The sequence below is a fragment of the Plecotus auritus genome (assembly GCF_963455305.1).
Source record: "Plecotus auritus genome assembly, chromosome: 10".
Classification (NCBI taxonomy): Eukaryota; Metazoa; Chordata; class Mammalia; order Chiroptera; family Vespertilionidae; genus Plecotus; species Plecotus auritus.
Window position 1 is genome coordinate 4,696,752 of NC_137785.1, and position 17,770 is coordinate 4,714,521.

The window sequence follows — 17,770 nt, forward strand, 5'->3', positions numbered from 1 at the left end:
AGAGGCCCAGATGCATGGGACAGACAGCTGTAGGAGGGAAGCGGAGTGGGAGGGACTGGACAAAAGAAGGTGAAGGGATTACCCGAAGGACATCTATGCATACCCCATAGATACAGACGAGGGTGGTGGTGGCCAGAGGGGGGCGGGCAGGCTGGATGGAGGTGGGCAAAGGATGGGAAAATGGGGGACCTTAATAGTGTCAACAATAAAAAAAAAAAAAGACCATGGCAACTACCCCATTCCCAATGTCATTTGTATGAGAATCAGGTGTTACGCATCTAATTTAGCCCTCGTTGAAAGACTTGAATGAGGTCATGTGTAAGGACCCATCCTTTTAAAACACAGGGAAAGGAGATTTAGAGAGATGAGCGACTGTCTTTCTCAGCCAGCTGTGGTGTGTGGAAGCCATCGCTTGAATCAGACCAGCCTTCCTTCAGATGCTGTGATCTCAATTCCTCTGCTAATTGACTCCCATAGACACCCCCCCACCCCAGCACCCCCACCCAGGCATCAGGTGCAAAAATAAGGGCATTTCAGAAGAGAAGGGCCAACTGGTTAAACCCAGAATAAAGTCTTCCGTTAAACTGGGAGGCGAGCTGATGAGGTGGAATGGGTCAGAACCTGGTGGGCCTTTGAGGCTGTGGATGGTTGGGCAACACACATCAAGTAGCTACAGTGGAAAGAGAAAAGTTACATCTGTGACCAAAATCATAGCAAGGAAACACACCTTACACCGAAGTAGTGTATCTACACCCAGGTATTCAGTGGTTGTATTTACATTGAGATGTAACCATGGGACCCTTATGTGTGGAATTGAAAGGACAAAATAAACGAAGAAACAAAACAAGAACAAAATAAATGAAGAAACAAAGCAGGGACAGACTCATAGATACAGGGAACAGATGGCCTGAGGGTTGCCAGAGGGGTGGAGGGTTGGGGGGCTGGGTGACAAGGGGGAAGGCATGAACAAGTACAAGTTGGTAGTTACAAAATAGTCACAGGGATGTAAATCACAGCATAAGGAATTGAGTCAATAATATTGTCACGGCCATGTGTGGTGCCAAGTGGGTACCAGACTTATCAGGGAATTCACATCATGAGTTATATAAATGTCTACTAACTGTGCTCTACACCTGAAGCGAATCTACACTAATAAAAGAGAAACATGCAAATTGACCATCCCTCTGCTACGCCCACCCGCCAATCAGGAGTGAGTATGCAAATTAACCCAATAAAGATGGCGGGTGGTTTGCATACACAGGTGGGGAGCGAAGACTGAAGACAGCATAGAAGGAAGCCAAGCGCTGCAGAAAGGAGTGAAACAGTGGAGAAGGGAGTGAGGCAGCGGAGAAGGGAGGGAGCAAGGCAGCTCCCTTCTCTGCTTTGTTCCGGCCACAGGAAGCCCTATTCTTCCAGGAATCTTCCTGCAGTGGGCCTCTAGTATAAAATAATAGTGAATATCAGTGTAATTTAAAAAATGTTAACAAAAGAAACGTTAACGGGAGATTCTTAGGACTGGTCTTGACCTTCTGGTCTTTAACTAGCCTGCGTTTTATCTGTAGGAGGACATATTTCCTAGAACAGTGGTCGGCACACTGCGGCTCGCGAGCCACCTGGGGCTCTTTGGCCCCTGGAGTGTGGCTCTTCCACAAAATACCACGGCCTGGGCGAGTCTATGTTGAAGAAGTGGCGTTGGAAGACGTTTAAAAAAAATTTGGCTCTCCAGAGAAACGTCCATTGTTGTCCTGTTGATATTGGGCTCTGTGGACTCATGCGTTTGCCGACCACTGTCCTAGAACAATGATTCAGCTGCCTGATGGAGACCCATCAGAGAAAGACCCCCACTCTTCTTTGTGTTTGGCAGACAAGATCTTAAGAAGAGCAATTTCAGGGGAAACGGTAGGGCAAGAAGCTAGACTGTGAAGAGCAGAAACTTGCATCAGTTGTCTTGACGTGGAGGCATGGGCATAAAATAAATGGAAGGACAAATCCATCTCTCTCTCTCTCTCTCTCTCTCTCTCTCTCTCTCTCTCCTCTCCTCCTCCTCCCTCAAATCCATTTTTAAAAATATCTGTATGTTTTAAAAATATCTGTATGTGCCCAGCTGGCGTGCCTCAGTGGTTGAGCATCAGCCTATGAGACAAAGTTATACTTCTATTTCTAGAAACTTGGCTAAGAAGAGTGAAATTAGAGATTTGATACCGGCTTCAGGGAAAATGGGAGTTTGGACCTGGCTTCATATGGCCAACACATTAGCCTCAACGTTGACCATTAAACGTTCATTGCAAATAGCACGCTTTTCACACAAAACAGGTTATTTTTATGTTGTCCTCATTTGGCCAAAGTTAATCCAACTTACATTTCTATCCAGTGATCTTAGGAAACTGAGCTTCAGCAAGAGGGGGAAAAAAAACCAACCTATTCAGAGTTATAGGAGTCATGGTCAGAGGGGAATACGACTTGAAATTTCAAAGGTGTAACATTCAAAAAAAAAAAAAAAAAAACAAAAAACAGAGGAGGCATTTTTATTGTAGACTTAACAGCTGAATGAAGACAGAGACACATGGAGTAAAGAAGAAGCCGGGATGGTACTCACCTCACCAACACCCGGACCCATGCTTTGGCCAAGACACCTGAGGTTTGGAAACCCGCCTATAAGAAGTGTCTCTTTCCACCCAAGCTCTGTGATTGGCCCGCTGCCGAGAACTTCCCGCCCCCACCGTGATTACTTGATAGGTGGAGACCCTTTCTCTAATTTGAGCATCCATTCCCCTCGTGTTCTCAACCTTGACTGCGTGTTAAACTCACCTGCCTCGAGCCTCGAGCATCGTTTCCAAGTACCGAGGCCCAGAGAGTCTGCGTCTAGGTCAGTGGGGGCTGCCCAGATGTAGGGGTTCTCTTGAAGAGTCCCAGGTGATGGCAATTGGGGCCAAGCTTGAGAACCAGGGCTTGAGACTTCAGCTGTGATTAGCGGCTTCCTGCTGTCATACAGATATTTTAAAAAATTGATTGGAGAGAGAGAGAGGAAGAGAGAGAGAGGAGAGAGAGAAGTGGATTTGTTGTCCCACTTATGCTGCGTTCATTGGTTGATTCTTGTATGTGCCCTGACCGGGGATTGAACCCACAACCTTAGCGTGTGAGGATGATGCTTTAACCAACTGAGCTACCTGTCTAGGGCCAATATATATATTTTTATTTTTGAAAGTACTTTTATTTTACATTAAACTTTTTGAGATAAAGCCTTCAAGATCTGGCCTGTATTCCACACTGGCACATACCGGTTTAGATAAGTCACATTTCTGGTATTCAATAGCCATGTGTGGCTAGTGGCCATCCTATGGGTTGAGTCTAGACCAGGGGTGGGCAAACTTTTTGACTCGAGGGCCACAATGGGTTCTTAAACTGGACCGGAGGGCCGGAACAAAAGCATGGATGGAGTGTTTGTGTGAACTAATATAAATTCAAAGTAAACATCATTACATAAAAGGGTACGGTCTTTTTTTTTTTTATTTCAGTAGTTTTATTCATTTCAAACATTTTAACAAGAAGAATGTAAACACTAATTATTATAATTTGAAACTTCAAAAAATGGAGGAATCATAGCACAATAACATACCTTATATTGAAGATGGCAAAGGCAAAATAAAATTGCCTAACAAAGGAAAGGTACAAAAGCCTTTCAAATTAAACTTAAATATAATAAAATAATTTAAAACTAAAACAAATAGAAAAGAACAAAATGTGTAAACAGTAAATTAAACATTTTCTTTAGTGCAACTTCCAAATTATGCCCGGGACGTAGATGTAGATGGCAATGTAGACTGGGTTGAAAGGTTTTTGGTCTTTAAAACATCAACTTCAGTGGGAACAGTGTTGTTGGTCTCCTTTTTAGCTAATGCTCTGATACTGTGCTCTCCAGGGGCGTGTCTCCCTACATCACCACGATAACGTTTCTACGCATTCCCAGGGTGATGTCGGGGGACGCGTCCGTGGGCATTACAAGGAGCCTCTGGAAGATTGAGAGGTTGTTCCTTCTACTGAATGGGCGGATATAAATCTGTCCACTCAGAAGAAGGAGCTGTGGCCGTGTTTCCCGACGTTGCCATGTTAACACTGCTGCTGGTGAAGGAGCGGAGGGGAGAGCAAGAGAACCCTCCACTCTTTCGGCTCCGCGGGCCGGATAGAACAGCCGAACGGGCCGGATCTGGCCTGTGGGCAGTAGTTTGCCCACGGCTGGTCTAGACCCAGGGACAGGAGAGTGATCCTGACTTTAAAATGAGGAGGGTTGATCTAACTGGTTTGGCTTAGTGGATAGAGCATCAGCCCTTGGACTAAAGGGTCCCAGGTTCGATTCCGGTCAAGGGCACGTACTTCGGTTGCTGGCTCGATCCCTGGCCCTAGTGGGACTTGTGCAGGAGGCAACCAATTGATGTGTCTCTCTCTGTCTCTCCCCCTCCCTTCCACTCTCTCTAAAAATCAATGGAAAAATGTCCTTGGGTGAGGATTAATCAAAAAACCCAAAACAAAACACAAACAAATAAAAAAATGAGGGGGGTCAAGGGACCCAAAGGGTTGGTTTGTTTCCTGGCATGAGGTTATTTCTCTGAGATTCTATATCTATCTATCATCTATCTATCTATCTATCTATCTATCTATCTATCTATCTATCTATCTATCATCCATGTATCTATATCTATTTGACTATCTATCTACCTACTTATCTATTTATATCTATCTATCTATCTATCTATCTATCTATCTATCATCCAGGTATCTATTATCTATCTGACTACCTATCTATCTACTTATCTATTTATATCTATCTATCTATCTATCTATCTACCTACCTACCTATCTATCTCTCAAGAATCCCTTAGTAAGAGGGAGACACCTATGGGGCCTCTGGCTTGATAATCAACCCACCAGTAGCTGTCTTTCAGGTGATGGTACTCAGAGAGGGACATTCATCCCTCCAAATCTTTCTATGGAGGCTGTGCAAACTTGGTCAAGTTTCCTAACCCCTGTGCCTTAATTACCTCATAGGTAGATGGGGTTAACAATAGTGTCTGCCTCATAGGATAAGGATATTTTAAACGAGTCACTACTTGTAATGGATTTAAACAGTGTGTGGAAGGAAGGAACTATTATGAATATATTCTGTTTAAGGATAAACATTTTCCATGTGCCTCAGATGAGATACTGGCAAATGTCCTATGGGAGGGGAAAAGAAAAAGCCAGCAGGCAAGCCAAAGAGAAGGAAAGGAGGTAAATTTATTTCTCTTAACTCAGTGGTAACAGGGGAAAGATATATTGGCCACTGGGGTGACTGGGGTATTCTTAGCAGAACAAGGAGAACAAAGACTGAATTTCTAAAATTTTATTTTTCAACCACAGTTTATATTCAACACCATTCTGCACCCGTGTCAGATGCACAGCAAAGTGGCCAGAAAACCATGCACCCTACAGAGTGGCCCCTCGCTTCCTCAAGCACCCACCTGACCCCATACCCAGTTATCTCAATATTATTGACTATATTCCCCATACGGCAATCCGAATCTCTGTGGTTATTCTGCAACTACCAATATGTACTGCTTAACCTCTTCACCCTTTTAAAAAAATATATTTTTTTATTGATTTCAGAGAGAAAGGGAGAGGGAGAGAGAGAGATAGAAACATCATTGATGAGATAGAATCAGGGATCAGTCCTTGAGCGTAAGGTGGTCGACCAGATGACCCTCACATATCCATTACATAAATTTTTGCTCTTGTGAGTAAAAATATTCCTTACCATAGCATGTTTTACAAGGGAAACTGAGATGGTATGTCCAATGTTCAAAGTTTGTATTTCCTTTTTGTTTTGTTTTGTTAATACTGCACGTTCCACACTGGGGATTGACCCTGCAACCTGGGCATGTCCCCTGACCGGGGATCGAACCGTGACCTCCTGGTTCCTAGGTCGACACTCAACCACTGAGCCACGTTGGCCGAGCAACCTCTTTCACCTTTTTCACCCAGCTCCCCAACGCCCCTCCCCTCTGACAGCTGCCAGTCTGTTCTCTGTATCTATGAGTCTATTTCTATGTTGTTTGTTTGTTTATTTTGTTCATGAAATTCCACATATGAGTGGGATCGTATGGTATTTGTCTTTCTCTGACTGGCTTATTTCACTTAGCACAATACTCTCCTGGTCCAAAAACAGAATTTGAAGTGAAATAGTCAACAGCTCTATTTTCAGAGCAGTGTTTCAGAAACTCAGGCATCTTCAACGTCTGAGACACGTCATGCTGGTTAGAATACATGTCATCTATGTAATGGATATATGAGGGTCATCTGGTCGACCACCTTACACTCAAGGACTGGAGAGCAACATAGGTCCATACCGGGAGTCTGGGAAAACACTTCTCTGTTAAAAGAAATTGTTGCATGGCTCATAAGTGAGAATATTTGCTCTTGAGAGTAAAAATATTCCTTACCATAGCATGTTTTACAAGGGAAATTGAGACGGCATGTCCAGTGTTCAAAGTTTGTATTTCCTTTTTGTTTTGTTTTGTTAATCCTCATTTGAGGATATTTTCCCATTGATTTTTAGAGAGAGTAAAAGGGAGGGAGAGAGAGAGAGAGAGAGAGAGAGAGAGAGAGAGAGAGAGAGATGTGAGAGAGACACTTGGATCAGTTGCCTCCTGCTCCGGCTCTGACTGGGGCTGGGGATCAAACATGCAATCCAGGTACCTGCCCTTGACTGGGAATGGAACCCATGACCCTTTGGTGCATGGGCCGACACTCTAACCACTGAACACACCAGCCAGGGCCATTATCCTATATAATAAATAGGTAATATGCAAATTGACCATCACTCCAACACACAAGATGGCCGCCCCTGTGGTCAAATATGGCCACCCCATGTGGACACAAGATGGCCGCCACAAGATGGCCAGCAGGGGAGGGCAGTTGTGGGCAATCAGGCCAGCAGGGGAGGGCAGTTGGGAGGGACCAGGCCTGCAAGGGAGGGCAGTTGGGGGCGATCAGGCCTGCAGGGGAGGACAGTTAGGGGTGACCAGGCTGGCAAGGGAGGGCAGTTAAGGGTGACTGAGCCAGCAGGGGAGAGCAGTTGGGGGTGACCAGGCCTGTAGAAAGGGCAGTTAGGGGCAACCAGGCTGGCAGGGGAGGGCAGTTAGGGGCAATTGGGCCGGCAGGGGAGCAGTTAGGCAACGATCAGGCTGACAGGGGAGTGGTTAGGGGGTAATCAGGCTGGCAGGCAGGAGTGGTTAGGGGCAATCAGGCAGGCAGGCAGGCAGGCGAGCGGTTGGGAGCCAGCAGTCCTGGATTGTGAGAGGGATGTCTGACTGCCTGTTTAGGCCCACTGGGATTGGACATCCCTCGAGGGTTCCCAGATTGGAGAGGGTGCAGGCTGGGCTGAGGGACTATATATATATATATATATATATATATATATATATATATATATATTTTTTTGTGTGTGTGTGTGTGTGTGTGTGTGTGTGTGTGTGAATATTTGTGTGTGCATGTGTGTTTTTCTGTGGCTATTTAAGGAATACTGAACTAAAAAAAAAAGAAAAAAGTAGAGAATACTGAACTGAGATTTCCTGAATATTCCACATTGTGTAACCATCCTTTGAGGTCAAGTTCCCCAAATAGGTTTGTTGACTTGAATGTGATTCACATCTTATATTTGGACACATGTTGCAAACTGCTCTCCAGAAATTCTGCACAACTGCCAACTTTTTACTTAAAAAAAAAACAAATGTAGTTTTGAAAGTCACAGAGATAGAAGAAGTGAGTGGGAGAAGCAATGGGCTCAGGAGACACGTGATAGAGGCAAAAGAAGGGGCTCTGGGAGCTTAGGAGAGAGAAGGGTAAAAGTAGCTTGCAAGCAGGAAGAAGAGGGGAAGGGGAAGGTGGGGGTGTGTTCCCAGAAGGGAGAGCCACAACTTCTTCCTCTGCTTCAACCACAGAGGCGGGTCAGCTGCTGCAGCCTCTGGATAGCTCTAAAATCTGCTCTTTCCTTCCACGCCCACGGCCTAACTTGAGCTCAGACCTGACCTTCTCTAATATGGCTTCTTTCACTAGCCTGCAAATGGTCTCCCTTCTCCTCAGGTCCCTTTCAGTCCCATCTCCACTGTGGCCTCCAGGGAGATCTGTCTCAGACACCATTCGGATGCATCACTGCTCCATTCAACACTCCGCCTTCATTCCAGCCCCCTCTTTCTTTTCTTGTTCTCTCATTTAATTAATTTATTTTTTATTCTTAAATTTTTGGAGCAGGTCCCAGACCTTTTCACATGTCTAACCTTCCTACCTGTCTCTATGTGGCCTCTTCTGTAAATCCTTGGCTCTAAGACTCCACCTCGGCTAGTCTTCCATTGGTTAGTCAGGGTGGTTATTTCATTAATTCATTAAAAATATGTTTTTGTTGACTTCAGAGAGGGAGGGAGAGGGATAAAGAGAGAGAAACATCAATGATGAGAGAGAATCATTGATCAGATGTCTCCTGCACACCCCACGTTGGGGATTGAGCCTGCAACCTGGACATGTGCCCTTGACTGGAATCAAACTTGGGACCCTTTGGTCCGCAGGCCATCGCTCTATTCACTGAGCCACACTGGCTAGGAACCCATGACCCTTTGTTGTTGTCTTTTGACGGTCTGTATTAGAACTAAGGATTTTATAAATTATACTATTTTCTGACTGATGGCCTCAGCTGTGTGAAGAAGCCGTAGGATCAATCTTTAACCATCTTCCTCCAGCTCTCCGCTTTTACAACACTTAAACTCTGCCATTATATATAATACGTAAGTAAACATGAATGGTCATATTCCAACAAAACTTTTTTTTTTAATTTTAAAAAAATATATTTTATTGATTTTTTACAGAGAGCAAGGGAGAAGGATAGAATGTTAGAAACATCGATGAGAGAGAAACATCGATCAGCTGCCTCCTGCACACCCCTTACTGGGGATGTGCCCACAGCCAAGGTACATGCCCTTGACCGGAATCGAACCTGGGACCTTTCAGTCCACAGGCCGACGCTCTATCCACTGAGCCAAACTGGTTAGGGCCCAACAAAACTTTAATTATGGCCCTGGCTGGGGAGCTCAGTCGGTTAGAGCATCATCCTGATACACCAAGGTTGTGGGTTCCATCCCTTACAGGGCACATACAAGAATCTATACTAATAAAAGGGTAATATGCTAATTAGACCAGATAGACTGGACATCTTCCGGACGTCCTTCCGGACAAAGCCACGGTGGTGTGGCTAAGGCAGAGGCGGTTAGGGGTGATCAGGCAGGTAGGCAGAGAGATTAGGGGTGATCAGGCAGGCAGGGGAGCAGTTAGGGGCATCAGGCAGGCAGGCAGAGTGGTTAGGGGCGATCAGGCAGGCAGGCAGGTGAGCAGTTAGGAGTCAGGGGTCCTGGATTGTGAGAGGGATGTCCTGGATTGGAGAGGGTGCAGGCTAGGCTGATAGACACCCGCCCCCATGCACAAATTTCATGCACCAGGCCTCTAGTTAACCAATAAGTGTCTAAATAAGTGGAACAACAAATTGGTGTCTCTCTCTCTCTCTCTCTAAATCAATACTTATTTTTGAATATATGTATTTTTTAATTTTAGAGAAAGAGGAAGGGAGGGGGAGAAAGAGAGAGAAAAACATTGATGTGGAAGAGAAACATTGATCCGTTGTCTCCTGTACTCACCCCGACCGGGGATTGACCCCACAACCTAGGTATGTGCCCTGAATGGGAATCGAACCTGCAACCTTTTGGTGTACACTCCCACCCACTGAGCCTCCCAGCCAGGGCTGGACCACACATTTTTGACAAGAGGAATGGTTTTGGGGTCTTTTCTGTGCATCTAGGCTGTAATAGAAAACATGGCACCCAAGACGATTTAAGTGTATTTGTTTAATCAATGAGAACATACAAACATTACGCTGTCATCGTCCCAATAACCCGGGAGGGTCCTGGGAATTGCTGGGCAATTACGATGGAGATTCTGGAACTGACTGGGTGATAATCTCCAGATTCAGGGGGCTCTGGGGCCTTCTTTCTGGGTAACGTGGGTGGGTCCCCTCAGCCCGGCCGACAGCCTCAGATTTAGAAGCAACGACGCCAGAGGAGGGCCCTTCCAACCGGTAGCTCTGAGTCCTACTGTCCAGAGCATGGCTCATCTCAGGACGACTGTGGCATACTCGCTGGCCTGGGTCGGCCTGGGCAGCAAGGAGGGGGCTGAAGCTGTCCTGTGGGTGGGGGCATCGAAGGCCACTTGGAAATAGGTGACATCCTGTGGGTCTCTAGCTTCCGAGGCCTGAGGGAGGAAGGGCGACTATGATAGGATGGTGTGATATTGGGGACCAGAGGAATTGTTGCGGGTCGGGGGGCGCAGAGTAGAGGAAGAAACTCTTACCAGTCCGTTTATGGGTTCCGCTGCCTGTTGCTGTCTCTTTGTCTCCGTGGCATCTGGAGGGAAGAGGACGTTGCTAGGGCTGCATATTTTATTTAAAAACTTTTTTTATCCTCACCTGAGGATATATTTTAAAAACAAATATATATTTTTAGCCCTAACCGGTTTGGCTCAGTGGATAGAGCGTCGGCCTGCAGACTGAGGGGGTCCCGGGTTCGATTCCGGTCAAGGGCATGTACCTGGGTTGCGGGCACATCCCCAGTGGGGGGTGTGCAGGAGGCAGCTGATCGATGTTTCTCTCTCATCGATGTTTCTAGCTCTCTATCCCTCTCCCTTCCTCTCTGTAAAATATCAATAAAATATGTTTAAAAAAATAAAAAAATAAAAACAAATATATATTTTTAGCCCTAACCGGTTTGGCTCAGTGGATAGAGCGTCGGCCTGCGGACTGAAGGGTCCCAGGTTCGATTCCGGTCAAGAGCATGTACCTTGGTTGTGGGCACATCCCCAGTAGGAGGTGTGCAGGAGGCAGCTGATGGATGTTTCTCTCTCATCGATGTTTCTAGCTCTCTATCCCTCTCCCTTCCTCTCTGTAAAAAAATCAATAAAATATATTTAAAAATATTTTTATTGATTTCAGAGATAATGGGAGAGAGAGGAGAGAGAATCATCAATTGGCTGCCTCCTGCATGCCCCACATGGGGGATCAAGCCTGCAACCTGGGCATGTGCCCTGACCAGGAATTGAATGGTGACCTCCTGGTTCATAGGTCAACACTCAACCACTGAGCCACACTATCCGGGCGAGGATATGTTCTTTTTTTTTTTTTAAATTGATTTTAGCCCCACTGGTGTGGCTCAGTGGTTGAGCCTCAACCCATAAACCAGGAGGTCACAGTTCGATCCCCAGTCAGGGTACATACAAGAAGCAACCAATGAATGCATACCTGTGTGGAACAGCCCTAGCCAGTTTTTCTCAGTGGCTAGAGCATTGGCCCGTGGTTCAATTGCAGGTTCAGTTCTGGTCAAGGGCACGTACCTCGGTTGCAGGCTCGATTCCCAGGCAGGGGCACATGGGGGAGGCAACCAATCAATGTGTCTCTCTCACATAGATGTTTCTCTCTCTCTGTCTCTCCTTTTCCCTCCCACTTTCTCTATAAAAAAAAAATCAATGGAAAACATATACGCAGATGAGGATTAACAACAACAACTAAGTGGAACAACAATCTCTCTCTCAAAATCAATAAGTAAAAAAAAAAGAGAGTTATCACCATCACAGCTTGAGCCAGCAAACCAGCCTCCACCTCCACGCCTCTGGCTCCCTCACCCCCTTTCCCGCCCCCAGAAGATGCCTCCCCCCCCATTTCCCTGTAGGATTTGCACCACAGGGGCCTCTGCTCAGGCTTCCCTCCCTTGCTGAAGGACGTACTGTTTTTGGCTTTGCGATGGCGGTGGCGGAGGATGAAGAAAAGGAGGAGGAAGAGGAGGAGCAGGAGGAGGATGGCCACCGGGAAGCCGATCAGAATACCCTGGTGATCCTGGGTCTGGTTGTGGTCTGTGGCTGCAAAGGAGGAGACAGTGTTGGAGTGGCTGCCCTTCCTAAAGTTCCTTCGTGGAGGGCACCGGGGCTGGGTGTACCCCCCCCCCCGCCCATGCCCCAGCACAGTCACAAATGGTCGACCCCTGTGAACCATAATATAAACAGAGCCACTTAAAAATGGGTCCAGCCTGCCCTGGCTGGTTCGGCTCAGTGGATAGAGCGTCGGCCTGTGGACTGAAGGGTCCCAGGTTTGATTCTGGTCAAGGGCACATGCCCAGGTTGCAGGCTCCATCCCCAGTAAGGGGGGGCAGGCGGTGAAGGAGGCAGCCAATCAATGATCCTCTCTCATCATTGATGTTTCTATCTTTCTCTCCCTCTCCCTTCCTCTCTGAAATCAATAAAAATATATTAAAAACATGGATCCCGCCTGGCTGGCGTGACTCAGTGGTTGAGCATCGACCTATGAACCAGGTGGTTATGGTTCCATTCCCACTTAGGGCACATGCCTGGGTTGTGGGCTCCATCCCCAGGAGGGGCGTGCAGGCGGCAGCCAATCAATGATTCTCTCTCATCATGGATGTTTCTCTCTCTCTCCCTTCCTCTCTAAAATCAATAAAACTATATAAAAAACCCTTGCTCCCATGAGCCAACCAAGATAAATTAAGAGTGTGAATGTCATGCTCAACAAGATAAACCAATCAAAAAAGTTAAGAACCATAGGATTGCATTCATATGTGGAATATAAAACTGAAAGCAGCCCACAGACAAACAACACAAACAAGAACTCATAGACACAGTCGATGGAAGTTTAGTTACTGGAGGGGCACGGGGGTCGGGGGAGATAGAAGAGGGGAAAGAGGGGTCAAACACATGGTGATGCAGGGAGGCTTGAGTCTGGGTGGTGGGCACACAGATGATGTGCTGTGGAATGGCACATTGGAAACTCATGTGATTAACCAATGTCACTCCAATAAATGTAATAAAAACTTAAAAAAAGATTGTAAAGGTAGCAAAGCAAACGAGAGAGTTCACTTCAAGAATTAAGAATGGAGCTGCTCATGGATGAACCTGGAGGTTATTATGCTAAGTGAAATAAGCCATATATTTTTTTTACCCCAATAGATTTAAAAAAATATTTTTATTGATTCCAGAGAGGAAGGGAGCGCGAGAGATAGATAGAAACATCAATGATGAGAGAGAATCATTGACTGGCTGCCTCCTGCACACCCCCCCACTGGGAATCGAGCCCACAACCTGGGCATATGCCCTGACCGGGAATTGAACCAGTGACCTCTTGGTTCCTGGGTTGACACTCAACGGCTGAGCTACACCCGGCTGGGCAGCCCCGATAGATTTTTAAAAAAATATATATTTTATTGAATTTTTTTTTTACAGAGAGGAAGGGAGAGGGACAGAGAGTCAGAAACATTGATGAGAGAGAAACATCCATCAGCTGCCTCCTGCACACCCCCCACTAGGGATGTGCCCGCAACCAAGGCACATGCCCTTGACCGGAATCGAACCTGGGACCCTTCAGTCTGCAGGCTGATGCTCTATCCACTGAGCCAAACCGGTTAGGGCCCCGATAGATTCTTTGGCTTGTATGCTTGTGTTTCCCCTTGGGACTTCCTCCTCACTCTACTGCAGTACCTGTATTATCTTCCTTACGTTATTTGCAAACTTTTAGGCTCAATAATCCCACACCTGTATCTACAGTTCTTCACCCTCTAACTCAAGGTGTGTAAAGCCAGCTCTTGAATGCGTGTAAGATGTTGCCTGGCCACCTCAGAAGCAACAAGTCCAAGGCACAACTCCTGACCCCACGTCACCTTTGAAAATGCACTTGCCCGTTTCTCTGTGAAGGGTCCCCCAATACACGCATGTCATAGGCACTGATAGAGACCATCATGGGCCTGCAGGCTTGTTTATACTAAATTCTACTCAACCTGTAGGGAAACACTGATGGTGGCCTCAACCACAGAAGGTCTTGGCTGAACAGTTGTTTTTGTAACTTTTTTTTTATGGGAGAGAGAGAGAGAGAGAGAGAGAGAGAGAGAGAGAGAGAGAGAGAGAGAGAGAGAGAAACCTTGATGTGAAAGAGAAACATGGATCAATTGCCTCCCACACATATGTACCCTGATAGGGAATCGAACCCACCACCTTTGGTACATGGGATGACCCTCCAACCAACTGAGGGATGTCCCTCCACCAGCTAGGGCCTTTCTCCCCCCCCCCCTTATTTATGTAATTGAATTTATTGGGGGTGACACTGGTTCCCAAACCCACAAAGATTTCAAGTGTACAACTCAAACATCACCACACTGTTGTCTGTGTTTTACATATGTGTGTGTGTGTGTGTGCGTGCGCACGCGTGTGCCTGTGTGTGTTTCATTTAATCCCTTCATCTTCTTTCATCCAGCCCCGCTGACAGTCTGTTCCATGTATCCATGCCTCTCAACAGTCCTTCATAATCCTTTACAGAATTTTTGTTTCCTCCTATGTGGAGAAAATGCGGCTCAGAGGAGGGAAAAGAGTAGCAGGGGGACACCCTGAATTAATTGTAGAAATAGCTCTCACAGGTTTAGTGTCCTCGGTGAGGGCAGGGATGAAGCCTCCAGAGAAAAGGTTGTCTGATTATCTCAGTTATTTGGGGCTGACATAATGAGTATCAATCTGCCCTCTGGGAGTCGAGCTCCGTGATGAGGGCTAGGAATCCTAGATGCTCTCAGAAATACTGGCATATGGATCAATGATGAAAGGTAGCTGTGGGACCTACAGATGTTACTTGCCACCCACAGACCATCTAGCCTTCTGCTCTCCCAATGGAAAACAGCCCCACCTCCTTCACCTGTACGCCCCCTGCCTCCTCCAGCCATCAGAGGTCCTCTTAAAAAGCTAACTCTGGCCCTCGCCAGTGTTACTCAATGGTTAGAACGTGAGCCTGCACATCGCAAGGGTCCTGGTTTTGATTCCCGGTCAAGGGTATGTACCTGGGTTGCAGGTTCCATCCCTGGCCCTGGTTGGGGCATATGTGAGAGGCAACCAATCGATGTGTCTCCCTCATATCGATGTTTCTCTCTCTCTCTCTCTCTCTCTCTCTCTCTCTCTCTCTCTCTCTCTCTCTCTCTCTCTCCCCCCTTCCCTCTCTTCTATTCCCCCTAAAAATCAATGGGAAAAGCATCCTCAGTGAGGATTAATTAAGGAAAAAAATAAAGCTGGCTCTGTCCCTGGTAAATGAGATTTCTACTCCATGTGCTTTCCGTTCTCCACACAACCCAGTGACTCACCTTGTGGATGTTTGGGCTCCATGGGTGTGGGGTCGAAAGGAGGTTCTGCCAACGGAGATGAAATGGGGGTTACTTTAGTTATTCTCAGCCTCTTCCTACACAGACTCGCAATGACCTACATGGCCTCCCCGGCCCTGAACGTGTGACTGTTCTCCACACAACCCAGTGACTCACCTTGTGGATGTTTGGGCTCCACGGGTGTGGGGTCGAAAGGAGCTTCTGCAAATGGAGATGAAATGGGGGTGGTTACTTGATTTCTTCTTAGGCTCTTCCTACACAGACTCCCAACGACCTACTTGGCCTCTCCGGCCCTGAACGTGTGATAAGAAGGCTGCCAGGTGGACAAGGAGTGAGGCTGACCTCACAGCTTTGTGTCTAAGAAGAGGGTGCTGAACAACTCCCCAGGCCGCTCTCCTCCTTTACCCAGTCTTCCCTCTAAGTGGACATCATCAGCTTTAGGAGGGAACATATGGATGGACGGGCATCCTCACCTCTGACCTCAAGCGGTAATGGGTCGCTGGGGTGAGACCACTCATCGGGGGCTTTGCTGAAGGCACCGTAGCATCTGTAGGTCCCTGCCTGTGTGGAGGTGACATGGTCCAGGTGGAAGGTGGTCTGCTGTCCATTGTCCTGGGCTGTGGAGCTTTGTCTCTGGGTGAACTGAGGTGCATCTTCTTTGGTGAGAATAAATGCTTCAAACTTGACTATGGAGAAACACTGTAACGTCACATGGTCTCCTGGAGCCACCACCGTGCCACTCAGGCTCGAGAGTGAGGGTTTGTCATAAGTTCCTGAGAAAGAAGGAAGTTTGCTGATAAAGGGGAAGCCATGTCCATGTGCTGTGCCCCCATGTGCCCCGGGAGCAGACCTGGCTCTGGCTTCCATCCCCTCCGTGTCCCACCCTGAGGGAATGTGTCTCTGCATCATCCCTGATGCCTTCCTGGAGGTAGAGGCTTTGCTGCTTCCTGCTGCGTATCTCAGAGACTGGTTCTCCCCTCTGCAAAGAGGTCCCTCCCGGCTCTGCTGCCTGGATCCCACTCACCTGTCATCACCAGATGCAGGATGTTACTGAGCGGGGACCAGTGTCCTCCACTCTTATAGGAACAGCAGTACATTCCTGTCCGGTCTGGTTTCATCTCTTGGATATATAAAATGTTGGTCTTCCCAGCCACCAGTAATTTCTTCCCATCCCTAGGCTCAGGGTCTTCCACTTTATATATCTCATAGGCTTCAGCGTCTGGAGGCCCTTGGCACCAGATGGTCACTGGTATCTTATATAGAACCATAGATCCAGGCTGAGCTGTGATAACAGGTGGGAGGAAATATCCTAGAAAAAAAGGTAATAAATTTACAGGTGTGTCTGTTTATCATGCCACCCTCCACTTCCTCCCCTTTTACAGCCACGAGTCTAAATGCCAACACCCATCTTCCCAGCCCCGAAGAGAGCTGATATCTGGCCAAACTCTACTCAATCCTGGGACATTGAAAGGATACTCACCATTCTGAGCCCGAGTGCTCTGGGCTACATACAACCCTGGAAGGAAACGTTGGGTGAGAACAGCTCAGTCTTTTAAAAAAGTTTTTATACGAACAATTACAGTTTACTTTGAATATCACTTTGTATTATTTTCAGGTGCACAGCCTAGCGGTGGGATAGTCATATACGTTATAAAGCGCTTCCCCTTGCTATGTCCAGTACCCTCCTGGCCCCGTACGTAGTTGTTACAATATTATTGGCTGTATTCTCTATGCTGTGCTCTACGTCCCCAGGAGTATTCTGTAACTCCCAATCTATACTTCTCAGTCCCTTCACCCTTATACCCAGTCCCCATACACTCTCCTCTGGCGACCGTCAGTCTCTCCTCTGTGTCTGTGAGTCTGTTTCTGTTTTGTCTGCTCATTCATATTGGAGAACAGCCCAGCCTTATGGAACCGCCCACCTGCTCCTGTAGCATTGTGTTTGCAACCCAACCCGTTTGCCCAGACTCACCGAGATAGAGCAGGGTGGGAAGAACCACGGACATGATTCTGGGTCCTCTCTGGCCCCTTGGCCTCAGCGATGCTTCCTGTATGCGGAACGGTCGTCTCTGAAAGTCCCACCAAGCAACAGGAAGTGATGGGATGGCCTTGGTTCCCACCCCCAGAGTGAAGGCATTTCACAACCTCTTCTGCTAAAGCCTTGCAGAGGCAGCTGAGATCATGATGTTAGTCATCAGAACTTTAAACCTTCATCAGCCCCGCTCGGTCCCTATTTTCTGTCTCCAATTCCTCATGGGCATTTATTCTTTCCGTATAAAGTGAGCAGTAAGAGGGATCACAGATGAAGAAGAGGACAGAAGTAGTTCCCAGTCTGAGATCTGCTCTGAAATACTCTGTGAGCTCATGACTCCTGCTACTAAATGCAGAACTTCCTCCTGTTCATGCTCAAAATGGATCAATAATTCTTTCTGCAAAGCTATACTCACAGTGTGTACATGTGGTCCAGAGCAGGCCCTACCAGGGAGGCAATGACATAATGATTAGTT

The 17,770-nt window shown here is 47.0% G+C and overlaps 1 protein-coding gene across 2 annotated transcripts; it reads right to left on the reverse strand.

Annotated features, from left to right (window-relative positions):
• Positions 1–9,900: 9,900 nt before the first annotated feature.
• Positions 9,901–17,335, reverse strand: LOC308234912 (platelet glycoprotein VI-like). 2 transcript variants are annotated; one of them, XM_080643345.1, is made up of 9 exons: positions 17,236–17,335; positions 16,744–16,779; positions 16,288–16,572; positions 15,737–16,036; positions 15,420–15,464; positions 15,246–15,290; positions 11,848–11,979; positions 10,423–10,475; positions 9,901–10,341 (listed from the first exon to the last, which is right to left on the reverse strand). In XM_080643345.1, the coding sequence occupies exons 1-9, from the start codon at positions 17,267–17,269 to the stop codon at positions 10,183–10,185; spliced, it is 1,089 nt and encodes a 362-aa protein (XP_080499471.1). In that variant the 5' UTR covers positions 17,270–17,335; the 3' UTR covers positions 9,901–10,182. The 2 variants fall into 2 exon arrangements, with proteins under 2 accessions (XP_080499471.1, XP_080499472.1); XM_080643346.1 differs by having other exon boundaries at positions 9,909–10,323; positions 17,236–17,328.
• Positions 17,336–17,770: the final 435 nt, after the last annotated feature.

Bases quoted from the DNA above. Each gene is read 5' to 3' on its own strand.
- LOC308234912 (XM_080643345.1), bottom strand. From the start codon at position 17,269: ATGTCCGTGGTTCTTCCCACCCTGCTCTATCTCG. The intron at 15,465-15,736 runs GTGAGGATGCCC...CTCCATTTGCAG, and splicing joins ATTACCGCTTGAGGTCAGAG to AAGCTCCTTTCGACCCCACA. The intron at 15,291-15,419 runs GTGAGTCACTGG...CTCCGTTGGCAG, and splicing joins GGAGCCCAAACATCCACAAG to AACCTCCTTTCGACCCCACA.